This window comes from Cupressus sempervirens, chromosome 4, assembly GCF_028749045.1.
Source record: "Cupressus sempervirens isolate cs-2001-9-10 chromosome 4, ASM2874904v1, whole genome shotgun sequence".
Classification (NCBI taxonomy): domain Eukaryota; kingdom Viridiplantae; phylum Streptophyta; class Pinopsida; order Cupressales; family Cupressaceae; genus Cupressus; species Cupressus sempervirens.
Window position 1 is genome coordinate 582055549 of NC_143121.1, and position 12506 is coordinate 582068054.

Below are 12506 nucleotides of genomic sequence, written 5' to 3' on the forward strand. Positions count from 1 at the left end.
TGACATGTTTTCTTGTAGGCAATTCTGATAGGGCAACTTTGACAGTCAATATCTTTTGACTAAGAGTTCGTCATGAGATGAGATTCAACAAGGTAAGAGTATGCGGAACAAAGAATCAGTGTGTCGGATTTCAGAGCCTAGTCAGGTGTTTTGGTCAGTTTTTAAAGCTAGTCAGAGGACCTCCTGGCACAAAGTCGATAAGTTGCAAGAAAGTGATAAATGAGTTTTAATTGGCAGTTCGGTGATGGATTTTGATTTGGATCTATATCAGATGACTAATGGATCAATTTGATAGTTCAGTTGTTTGGAAACGAAATTTTTTTAGCCGAACCTACTTTTGGGGCTCGACTGAATGGCTATCAGATTACTAAATCATGGTATGCATTGAAGAGGTTATGATTCATAAATCTTTTCAATTGGAAAATAATTAGTTCAGGACAGATGTTTAGGTCCATGGTGAGCACATAAATACATATATGGCACTCTCTCACAATGGTCTCACAGCCGCTGTCATTGCCTTTGATTATAAGTTTTCATTATGAGGATGGCTTGAAGGAGTTTTGAGAGAAAAAGAAAAATATAAAGTCTATCTTAGAAATGCAAATAAACTCAACCCATGTTGCCTAATAGAGAAATCTATATCTTACATTGATTCCATACGAAATAATTGTTTAGGCCTCAATATATACCAAGTTGAGCTAAAGAACATCCAAGAGACGCACTTTCTTTGGTACATGTATGCCTATGAGACCAGAGAGAGAAGGCACAAGAGATGGAGGCTTGTCTCTACATTTGGAACTTTTGCATAAATTGAATATGCTCAAACACCCGATGAAACAAAGGCCCCATTTAACATCTTATATCCCTGTGACTTACATATCTAATGCTGCCATGGATTTCCAGCTATATTTTCTCATATTGTCACTTGCATATTATAGATTTTAAAGAGTATGAATTTGCCTCAAATGGAGAGCGCACGTGGTGAAGGGGGAGATATTTCAAAACTGGGCAACACATACCGCAACAGTGGCATTGGCCGACTGGTATATGGTTTTCAAATATAAAAAAAGAGTGGGCAATGAAATAGAAGGAAGTAATCTATTTCCTCGAGCACTAGAATCCTCGACCCCATTCTTTAAGCTTGAGACTTCTAGATCCAGAGATTAGAACCATGAGGCAAATGTGGAGGATTTAAATACATGCAATGGCCTGCATCCTAAGGAAATGAATCTTGGATCTTTCGCATTACGTCAAAGAGATTTATATTGTTTCATCAAATTGGAAATACAAGCCGAATCTTTCCCCCTAGCCAAATACTAGTAAGAATGGAACTCCATAGCAAGAGCCAGACAACGTTGGTAAGGAAGATTGTCGGCATGCAAGGAAGAAATGGGAAGAATTTAAAGAGAAGGCACGTGGACACCCAGTGTACAAGTGGGTCAAGGGAATTAGTGAGCATCCTGTTGTTGCTAAGAGTCAGGAGTTGGCAGAAGATATAAGAGAGCAATGGGAAACAAGTGACAGTCCCGTTGTTCACAAAATTTAAGATTTGAATGAAGCCATTTTTGGCAAATCTGCAGTAGCGATCATTATATATGATTTGGCATCTTATCTGCAGTAAGGCAATTTGGTAAGTTGCAGAGACATTTCGCAATATGGAAAGGAGAAAAGGGAAAAGAACTTTACCACGGGAGAAGCTTTTGGACGTCAGATTGATCGAGCCTTTTCATTTTGTAGATGGCATCGGAGGAGATGCCCCACTTTGCGAGGACTCTCAAATCATGAGATATAAGAGCAGAGGAAGATAATGAATAACACAATCATCCCACATTCATTATATATGTCAGATGCTCAATGTGTTTAAATAAAGAAACACACACTTAAAGAAGATGTCTTTGAGACACATGGTTTTGGGAGCCACAGTAGCTTGGAGGGGCCCGCCGTGGCTCGTGGGAATGAGGTTAAACTTTTGACTCGCCTCGCCGGAAAAAATGGCCGGATTTTGGTGGTTGCCGGCCAGAAAACAGGAGGATCTCGCCGGTAATGACATGGCGACCTCCCAAAAAGTCAAGAAATCTGGCAGAAATTGTGGGACTGCAGGTAGGATGACTCAATGCTGATGTGGCAGAACATTTGGCAGTGGCGTGGTGGCATGAGTAAATCAGCGGTTGACACATGGTGATCAGGTGTCATCATCGGAACAATAGTATGACGCCACATGGCACACGTCTAGCGCCCGATTAATTTAGGAGGAATAAAATTTATTTTTTTAATATTTTATTCTTTTAAGTAAAATGGTCGTTCATAAAAGAATTTCAAAGTTATAAATGTAAAACTTATAGTTTATACTATAAAGTTTTTAAATTTTTCAAAATTTTTGCATTTTAATGTGCAAAATTGGAGTTGGGTGCCTGAAACTTTGAATGGCTGCCAGGGGGGCATTTTTTGTCCGAAATATGGACTCCAATATACCGTTGGAACCGGGAGGAGATGAATTTTCTGAATATGGGGTCAGAATTTGCACAAATATTGAGCGGTTCAGTCTATAAGCAGATTTGTGTTTTCCAGGGCATTCTCAACAAAATGGGCAAAATTCATCATTGAGCATCAAAATTGGTTGGAGGGTAGATATGAAAGTTTGTTGAAGCCTAGATGATTCTAAAAAGTTTTCTTGCCTCTAGAGGTCATTTAATTGATTTTTTGCCTTTGCCTTAATCTCAGATCTGGCATCAAAATCAATTATGTTTTCCATCAAATATCTGAGATATTTTAGGCTTTTGGGAGGTGAAATGGTTGAGGATTTGATTTACCAGTTGTTGGGTGAAATTAGAGAGATGTTCTGTAACTTCTAGGAGAAGTTTTCCAAGTAGACACATGTCAGATACAGAATAGATCCGGGGATTCATTCTCTTCTATATCATTCTCTTTCTTTCTCATTGTTGCGGTTCCAGTTTTCACTGTGAAACCATTGTTGGTTGGCAATTTTCAGTATGAGACCACATGGTTGGATCCATAACTGTGATTCCACCAAATTCTTCAGCAGATATTTCTCTTGTATGAACAGCAGTAATGAAGATAATATAGCTCGTTCTGATATATTAGGCATTTCTAGGTTTTAATTTCATGCATCTGAATGTATAGTTTCAAAGAAATGAATACAAATGAGCAAGAATCTCTTACTTTCATTCTGATTCTTGTCTCCTATCTTTGTAATCTGCAATCTTATGTGGTTTAAGGACAAAGAACTGAGACCCATTTGCATCCCCTTAAGGATGTATGTCTGATGTATTTTGTTGTTGGAACAAAGGGCCAAGTAAATGCTTGATGTGTTTGACAGGATTTCTGGTTATTTGAGGAGGATATTTCATAAGAGTGAGGTCTTTATAAACACCGATGTCTGATTCACAAAGTGATAAGATAGATCTGATATCTGGGTGTATGAAATATGTCATTGATATCACAAGTGTATGTATTTGATTTGTGGAATTGTCCAATAGATAAGGCATTGATCAGCTACAGGATCAACTTGTTCTAACTGCTACATATTTGGGGTTTTGCTGAAATCAACATCATTAATCAAATATCTTTCCCTTTAATGTTGAATGAACTGAAAAGGATGCCCTCACTCAGCTTGTGGATTTCATAAATTTGCAATTTCCTACTGCATATCTTTGTCATTGCATGAGTATAGGATAAATAAGGGTTTTATCTACTTTGTTTAGATTCAGTGTATGCTTTGACAACTGGTACCATATAAAGAATCTATAGGTCCACCCGCCTAGGTTTCGCAAAGCCTGAAATAGAAGAAGGGTCAAGCCTTATAGTTGGCTCAGTGTCTAAAAGGATATGTTGAAAATGGGAAGTTACTGCCCCTAGATGTATCTTGTTCTCATCGGGGTAATTTGAAACTATGTTGTTTCAAAACACCAACACCTTACATACAGCTTGAAGATATTAGAAATCATAGCAATTTGATGGCATTTAAAATCACAGCCCAAAAATAATGAGTGGGCACGATAACATCACCACATATTAGGAATGAGAAGAGAGACGAATATAACTGCTTATGGTTTTGTCAAGAATTAATAAAAAATAAGCCTGAAGCATATCTATAAAATAACCAATATTTTAAAATAAAAACACAACAATGCAAAATTATGCAAAATAAAACTTATTTGTCATCCAAACACGTAGACAAACACGAGGAGGAATTTGTGAGATTTTTGTTGAATACTAACAAATGATACTGGCAAGGAGAGAGAGAAACCATGACACGGTGGACTCATTCTGATGTCGACATTACCATGGTGGACTTGTCTCTGGAGGGCTCTGAAACCCTCTTTTGTCACACCTCCGACCCTTAGACCACGGTTCCTTCGTGGAAGCACTTTTGCACTTCTCGCTCAAACCCACAACCACAATCCTGGTGCAAACTACCTCACAATTGGCTATATGTCTACACACTCAAGAACCATTGCTCTAATAGCAATTGATGAAGGGTACTCCCCTTATTAACACAAACAAACACAACATAATAAAGAAATAACAGCAATTTGCAAGAACATAAAATGAACTTCATATTATCTCCAATAAAATGGAATATACAATATTCAGAAATAGAACATGCAAAGCCACATGGGCATTTTCCTTGCAATATTTTGTAGACCAGTGCCAACATATATCTATCGAGAATTGTCCCAGACAACCCTACAAACCTTCCTTGTATAGACAATTTTCCACCACCCAAGAAGGATCTACAAAATTAACCCTAGACCCTGAGGCCAACCAACCCTAAAATATAATTATTTTTCATGTTTTGTTACATTACGGTAGGCCCAACTTTTGAAACTCAAAAGAAATTTTGAGGGAAATTCATTTTTGTCCAATTGCTCATCATCAGTTGCTCCAATTGACTGTTATGACCCCATATCAGAAATACCAAGTGCTCTACAGTGCCTATCTCACGCAAGCTCCAACCAGCCGAGGTTTGAACCCTTTTTGGAGCCTCTAAAGCCTTCAAACTTGAGTTCAAAGTTTTTATAATCTCCTGCCGATACCGAAAACTTTCAATGACTTTACAAATAGACTTGATATTGCAATGAAATTTTATTGGCAAACTAATATATCTAAAATGAACCTCCAAGGATGAAATTGGGACATTCTGAGTTCAAATGACCAGCTTACTAAAAATAGTAAGCCTCTAGAAATAGTAACTTTGCACTAAGATAGCCCTAATTGAAAGACGGATTAGAAATAATTTTGGGTGATGCCAAACTACCCTTACACCCAAGATGCTCCTACATCACTAAGTCTCTCAAGAGGCGCATATTTTATGCCATTGCTATGCAGAGTTCAGTAACTATGAGACTAAGCAGAAGGAAGTTTGTGGATCTACTGAAGTATGGGATTGTTAGAGACCTCAGCAGTGAGATTTCACAAAGTTATAGATGGGAGAGAGGATCAGAGGAAAAGCACACCATTGAGCTTGCTTTGCAGAACTTCATGGGTCAACTTTCAATTCAAAGAGAGAGGATCCCTGAGGTAAAAGTACCTGAAGCTGCTGTTCTTATTGCAGCCATACCACCTGATGCTGATGCTGTTGCAGATCCCTCCAGTGGCCATAAGAGTGGAGCAACCCTATATAAAGCAGATAATAGATAGAATAGCGCTAAGGTGAATAGAAGTTCTGCGGGAAGGGTGGCTTGGGTCAAGAGCAAAGGAGATGACAGGGACCCAGATGGTGTTTATCAGAGATAGTCTCCATTACTTCCTTAGTACCTATATAGGACCAGCACTGGATAATGTATATTTTGATTAGATATCTTTTTGCTTGCTCTGGTGTAGATTTTAGGTGTTGTTAGATTGATACTTCCCATTCATATGTTATTATGGCTTTTTTGTATTAGATGTTGGAAAATAATTGATGATGTAAATGTTCTGCTATGTCAGTCTCAGAAGGAGATCATTTATTTTGTAATTTGATTACGTTATATCTAAAACAGAAAAAAATGAATTATATTATAAAATAATATAGTCAAACTAACAATTTATTAAGATAAAATAATATCACATTTAAATTTAATTTAAAATTGACATAAGTATTTACACATTAGATTAAAATATTAAAAAATCATTAAAATAAAGCAATAATATTAATTTGTATTATTTTAAAGGTGATACTTCCCATTGTTGTCCAGCTATTAAATATTAAAGGTGAATGTTAAATTTGCTACCTATTGCATAATGAAAATTGCCTATTCAGAATTGGCAGACTCAGACGAGTACATAACATTCAAGCAATAATGATATCTGAATTTCAGTCTGCCCTTGACAGTGCTGAAGCATGTAGTTGTGCGGAAGTAATGAACAGCTTTGTCAATTACCAAACACACGAAGCAGCACACACAGACATACTGAACTGCTACCAAATACGTGGGAATAGGAACTGGACCCAGATCCAGCCAGTAGCCAATGAACCTGGTCACTTAGTTTTTATTCTACAAGCTAGCAAGATCAAAGCTCTAATACCCCTATAATACATTTTTGATACTTTTATTAACTGTGCATTTTGTCATGATTCCAAACTATGCAATAGATGAGCAATTACGAAAGACTTGGCAATAGTAATTGATGGACAATATCTATCGTTGAAGCCCTTTACAAATAAAATTTATTATTATTGCAGCAGGCTGGACACACAAAATAAGAAAAGATATCACAGCAAAGATCTCCTGGCATAAATTATTCAAACTCCCCAAAATCAATAATAGAAACCAAACTCACAAATTTTCCTATGACAAGGGACTGCTCAAAAGGCACAACAGATACAAGGAACACCACAAATATATTAAATCTTAATTGGAATCAACACCAAAATCGTACAGCAAACTTGTGCTACAAATAAAATAATTGTTAATGGAACTTCTGTTGTAAAGCATTATAAAAATGATAAGATAGTGTAGCAGAACTATAGAAAGGCTATAGAATAGTACTACATTGGTAGTGTAGAAGCAATACTATGGAATTACTAGAAACTAAAAATACACAGCAATCTTCTCTGCACAACTGCAATTCTTAAGTGAAATTGCCTCAAAGAACAAAATTACTCTATCCTAGAAAGCAAGAGGTTTTTCCTTTTCCAAATCTCTAAACTCTCAGGATTTTTATCCTTGGGAGAAATAGATAGACATGAGTTCGGACCTCAAACTATCAAGTAAAAATTAAGGTTTGATTTCTTAAAATTGGATGATTTCCTTTGAGTGATTGCTTCTCATTCATAGACCTACATTTTGGCATCTTTTATTTTTCCCTCTAAAACTTTCCCTCCAAAAGCACACTAAAAATATTTAATAAAATATTATTACTTACTATCTTCCACTTGAATGGTCCACTTTATTAAACTCGTAATAACCTTAAAATTGCCATTTTACCATGTTTTAAAATAATAGTAATAGGATAGGCTTAAAATGTTATTATGTAAATATTTCCCTAACTTAATCCTTTGCCTCAAGAAAGAATGCATTAACTATATCTCCCGACTATGTGTTTCTGAAAACGGGATGTGACACTAGATACTAATGTTGTCAAGCCTGCAGCCCCTATCACACCTAACAAACTTGCTATAAATGCTGCTATTAGATCCAACATTCCATTTTCTGTCCTTGCCAGCTCTTCAATATTCAATTCTCTCTGGTTTTTCTTCACCATGGCTTCACAGGGACATGAAAAAGACAAAAGGAGGTTTCAAACTGTCCCTCAAGGAAACCAGTGGCTTTGAAACTGCCCTCTAATGGAACCTGTGGACAAATCAAAGAGAACTAGAGAGAATTGAATATCGAGGCAACTAGGAGGATTCAAGCTGAAAATGTAGCAGACTTGAGAATAAGGAGAGGGTAAAAATTATGTGTCTTATCGTTTTATTTGGCTGTCTGAGCATTAAAAATAAAAATCAGGTAAATAAGCAATTACCTCTAACAGCTATTTTTTTTCCAACCATGACTTCCCAGGATAAACATATTGTGCATGATGCTAAGATTCTTTATTTTAAGTATGTATTTCCAGTTCCAAAAACATTTCAGTCCTCTAATTATACTGTCATTTGACATTCAAGTACAATAGTAGTTTTATTGTGTGGTTTGTATATTTCTATTACTATTTAGAGAAACTGTGTATTTCGTAATTTAATTATGTGTAGATGCAATCAAATAAGAATGTAAAGTGATTGGATTTTAAGTATTGAGGAGAAAACTTCCCTTTTCAACTTTACAGGTTTAAGAAGATAAAGTGATTGGATTTTAAGAATGTAAAGTGATTGGATTTAGGAAGATAACACCTCAGCAGAAAGCTTTCCTTTTCAACTTTACAGGTTTCAAAAGAACCCCAAGGAACCAGCAGAGTAAAACCACTGGTTTCCCTAATGGGCAATTTCATAATTCCCCAAGGGATAGTTTCAAATGAGTATTTCATCTCAACTCAGCCTGTTAGAATGAAAAGCCCAATTCAACTTTGTCTCTTCATTTCTAAGCAAGGAGACCTTTCAGTGCACAATTACGAACTCGCAACACCAAGTGCTATGGGAAAATTGAAGAAGAGGAGGAACAATTGAGTGTTGAGGCAACTAGATGAAGAAGAATTCCAGCCGACAAATGATGTACCAGACTTAACAGTAGGAAGAACAACTAAAAAGTAAAAACAGAATCTCTTTCTATGTACTTGTTTGTTCTAACTTCTAAGCAATAATATTCAGGTAGACAGAAAAGTGCTGCTACCAACTGGTGTTTCCCAATTCCAGGGCTACGCTGGATAAAAATATTGTGCTGTGATGTAAATTTCTTTACTTTCAGTTCAATGTTTCCAGATGCACTAACACTTCACTCCTCTAATCAATCCATCGTTTGAGAAATTCAAGTAGCACAGTCATTTAATTGTGAGGTTTGTAAATTTGAATATGTACTAAAAATTAGAGAAAGTATGTCATTTGTAATTTAATTAGGTCTAGATACAAATAAATATGATTGTGAAGTAGATTCATTTTATACGTTTAAATGATTCTATGCAATTCCCAAAAAGGGAACCCTGCTCATATATGAAATAATGAAAATGGAACAACAAGAACCAAAAGCGCACATAAACTCAGATGAATTAATAACCAAAGATCTTACCAGTCAATTTTAATAAGCTCCTGAATAGTCTGGATTTCCAATCCCAATTCTGTCATATACAAGCCTGATAACCGTACCAAATTGAATATGAAGCAGTTAGGAAACACAACCTGTACAACTCAAGCTATGGCACTTGGAGCATCAATGTTGAGATAAGAGCATAGACAAGTAGCTCAGATGAAACAATATCCCACACAGTACTGCATACTTGTCAAACGTTAGGTCCATTTGGTATCTGATGGCAGGAATGATTTGTTCAAGCTCAATGCATGCCCAGTCTGATTCATTCAGGAACTGTCGTTATGGCATGCCAGCTTGGGACCTGTTATAAGATACGATAAAAAACTAGTAAGTGTTTTTGCAAAAAGATATAGACTATTGGAACCTGAATGCTCAGTTTGTCAGACAAGTTGTTTCAGACAGCAACCAAGACTGAAGGAATAGTATAATTAGTGAGTACAAATTTTAAACATGAAAGGCCTCTTTAAATAGGGAATGCCCTAACTATACTTGAAGCATTATGATCTATTGGGGAAGTTTCTGGGGCTAGCATTGAGCATCATCTCTATGACCCAACCTATCAGAAAAAGGATGGATATACATGACACTCAATTTGATAGTCCTGTTCTTAAATGATATCACTGCAAGACAGAGCACCAAAAACAAATCAAATTAATTAATAAAGCCACAGTGCATTTAAAGTACCTCCAACGTGCTTCAAAACAGCTAGCATCCATTTGAAGATATCTAGTAATCCATATTCGCCACTTTCCATGGGTTTCCTATAGGATAAAAGAACACAATTTAATATTCCTATTTCCTAATGGGGTGTTCATACCCATGTCTGAAGCGGTTTAATGGTGTTTTTGGCTGCAATGTAATGGGGGGGACTGAAAATCATGGCTTAAAGGCCTGCTTTGTCTACAATGTAATACTTTTTAAAAATCATTAAAATATCACTTACCAAAAAAAAAGTCCTAGTTCCTAACAATCTATTGCTATTGAAAATGGTAATGTCAAGAATATGCTTATCTAGATCCTGTGATATATTTGAAATGGATTGAACTACATATATGACATGTCATTCCATGTAGGCATGCTGAATGGATTGAGCTGTTGAAAACTTTGGTGTAGGCATGCTAAATGTATGACATGACACTCCATGTCTGAGGATGTGTTGTATATATGCTAAAAAAATGGACAAGCATTTCCTTGATCACCTCCCTATGTGCATATGTTTAAGAACAGAATGTTGTAGACCAGCCCAATTTTGTATCCAATGTTTGCCACAAGAAATACCAATAGTAACTAACAATCTGCAGCACATAATCAGACATGATGAGTAAAGGAAGGCCAAAATGAACACAAACATGGTTCAAAAATAGCTACACATTGTAGATAGCACACTGGCATTTTGTCATGGGGAGCCAAGCAAGAAATACATGGCGATAGATTCTCCAAGGCTTGGATAGACTGGTGATGGCCTATAAAGCCCAAACTTATTAGCTCTTGGCTTTGCAATACAATAAAGAATATATATTTTAATAGTGTATTTGGGGGCACAGCATCCTGGGGTGCTAAAGAAAATCATGCATCACCACAAATAAATTCCTAATGTTTATTTTATTTTTCTTTAGTTTGTTTTGCAGGTATTTGATCTTGGTTAAAATTCAATAATAATGCAATCTTTGCCATTACTAAATGGTGGTAGCTAAAAAGAGGGAACAAGAGGCCTTTACTGGAGAGCTATTTTTACCAGTTTTTTTCAAGAAAGAGGCAAAAATGTGCCTCAAATTTTTCAACTGACCAAAATGGTTCAATAAGTATGACACATTTAGAACCTTATGTACACTTGTATCTCCAAATTTATTCTTTCATATTGAATCTGTTTCTACACCAAATGATGCATGGACCACACTAGCAAAACTCTTTGGCAAACAAGATAAATTGAGAGGTCGTCAATTGAAAAACTAATTCATAGGGTTAAGCCCTAGCTTTTATGCTTTCATACTCCTTCACCGAACTAAAAGCCATAAGATCACAATTGAAACAATGTGAAATTGAAAAAGATGACAAGCAATTATTCATAAGCATTCTCTCCAAAATTTCCAAACTACTCAATATTTGTTTCTACATTTTATGCTACTAAAGTGATTTAAGAGCTTCCAACACAATGCCTTGTCTTGATATTTTTGTGAATAAACATGCCTAGGGGCAAGATAGGTTGGTTTAAATTACCATCAAACCTTCTAAGTCTCATGCATTGGCTGAAAATTGCCAAAGATTAGAAAGGTAATGGCAAGCAGACTAAGGAACAAAAGAATCAAGGCAAAAAGAAACAAGATCACAAACAGGCTGTCTCAAATTTTGAATCCTCATCCTCAAAAGAGAAGTCTATGAAGGAAAAGGCAAAGTGTGCCTTTTGTAAGAAAACTAATCAAAATGAGCATAACTCTTTGAAAAAAGCAACTTGTTCATCTCACACATCTTCTAGAGAAGACCAATATCAAGGTACAATAATGCACAATTCATTAAAAGAATCTTCAAAGGCTGCATACAATGAGGGGAAGGGGAAGGGAAAAGTTCTTGTTGCAGTTGTTCCACAGCTAGATATTCAAATTTTTGACTCAAGACATCGCCCAACACAATGACAATACACAAAAAAGTTTCTCGTTTTTAGAGCCACGTTCAATGCCACATATTCTTATAAGTAACAACTCACCAAAGGAGGGTCTTTGGAGAGGATCTATCGGTGTTGGTGATTGAAAATTTCATGATGATTTGTATGTGCGAGAGAGTGTCTTAGTGTTGATGATAGGGCACTGCTGAAAAACACAAAAATACTGAGGGGAGGGGGTGAATCAGTATTTTGAAATTTTAATAAGGGAAAAAACAGATTCACAAGAATAGATTGAGGCAACGACACAGAAGATTTATCATGTGGAAACCCTTTTGGGTAAAAACCACAGTTCACTAACAATCAGTGTTACCCCAGTACTAGGGTACATCGGGACAACAGGATGCTGAGACAAGTTTTCAGGATGGCTGAGGGACGGCAGGGGGACATCAGCAAAGGGAGGACGGGGCAGGGAGGGTTTTTGTATATTACATAGAGAACTTGAAATGCTAGTTATGAAATGATGTTTCAATAGTACATAGCAAATTAAAATAATAGAAAATAGAAAAATTGCAACATGAGCTAGAACTATTGAAAATTCAACATAGTAAGATATTACATACCCAATAGTAACATTCAAAAATCAAAATTCAAATAGAAATTCAAGTACCCATCCCAGCAGCGGCATGGTTGTGGAATGGTGGAGGTGGGGGTACTTGGGTACTCAA

General features: G+C 36.3%; 1 protein-coding gene across 5 annotated transcripts in view; it reads right to left on the reverse strand.

Annotated features, from left to right (window-relative positions):
* Positions 1 to 12506, reverse strand: part of LOC149562540 (uncharacterized) — a 52557-nt gene that overhangs the window by 19752 nt on the left and 20299 nt on the right. For 2 of the 5 annotated variants that reach the window (XM_089826018.1, XM_089826019.1), the window contains exons 2-3: positions 9370 to 9483; positions 9162 to 9225 (exon numbers count right to left, since the gene is read on the reverse strand). In XM_089826018.1, the coding sequence (XP_089682144.1) occupies positions 9445 to 9483 (39 nt within the window). In that variant the 3' untranslated portion in view covers positions 9162 to 9225; positions 9370 to 9444. Of the gene's footprint in view, positions 1 to 9161; positions 9484 to 12506 lie in introns of those variants that run through there. The other 3 variants (XM_089826016.1, XM_089826017.1, XM_089826020.1) reach the window with 2 other exon arrangements.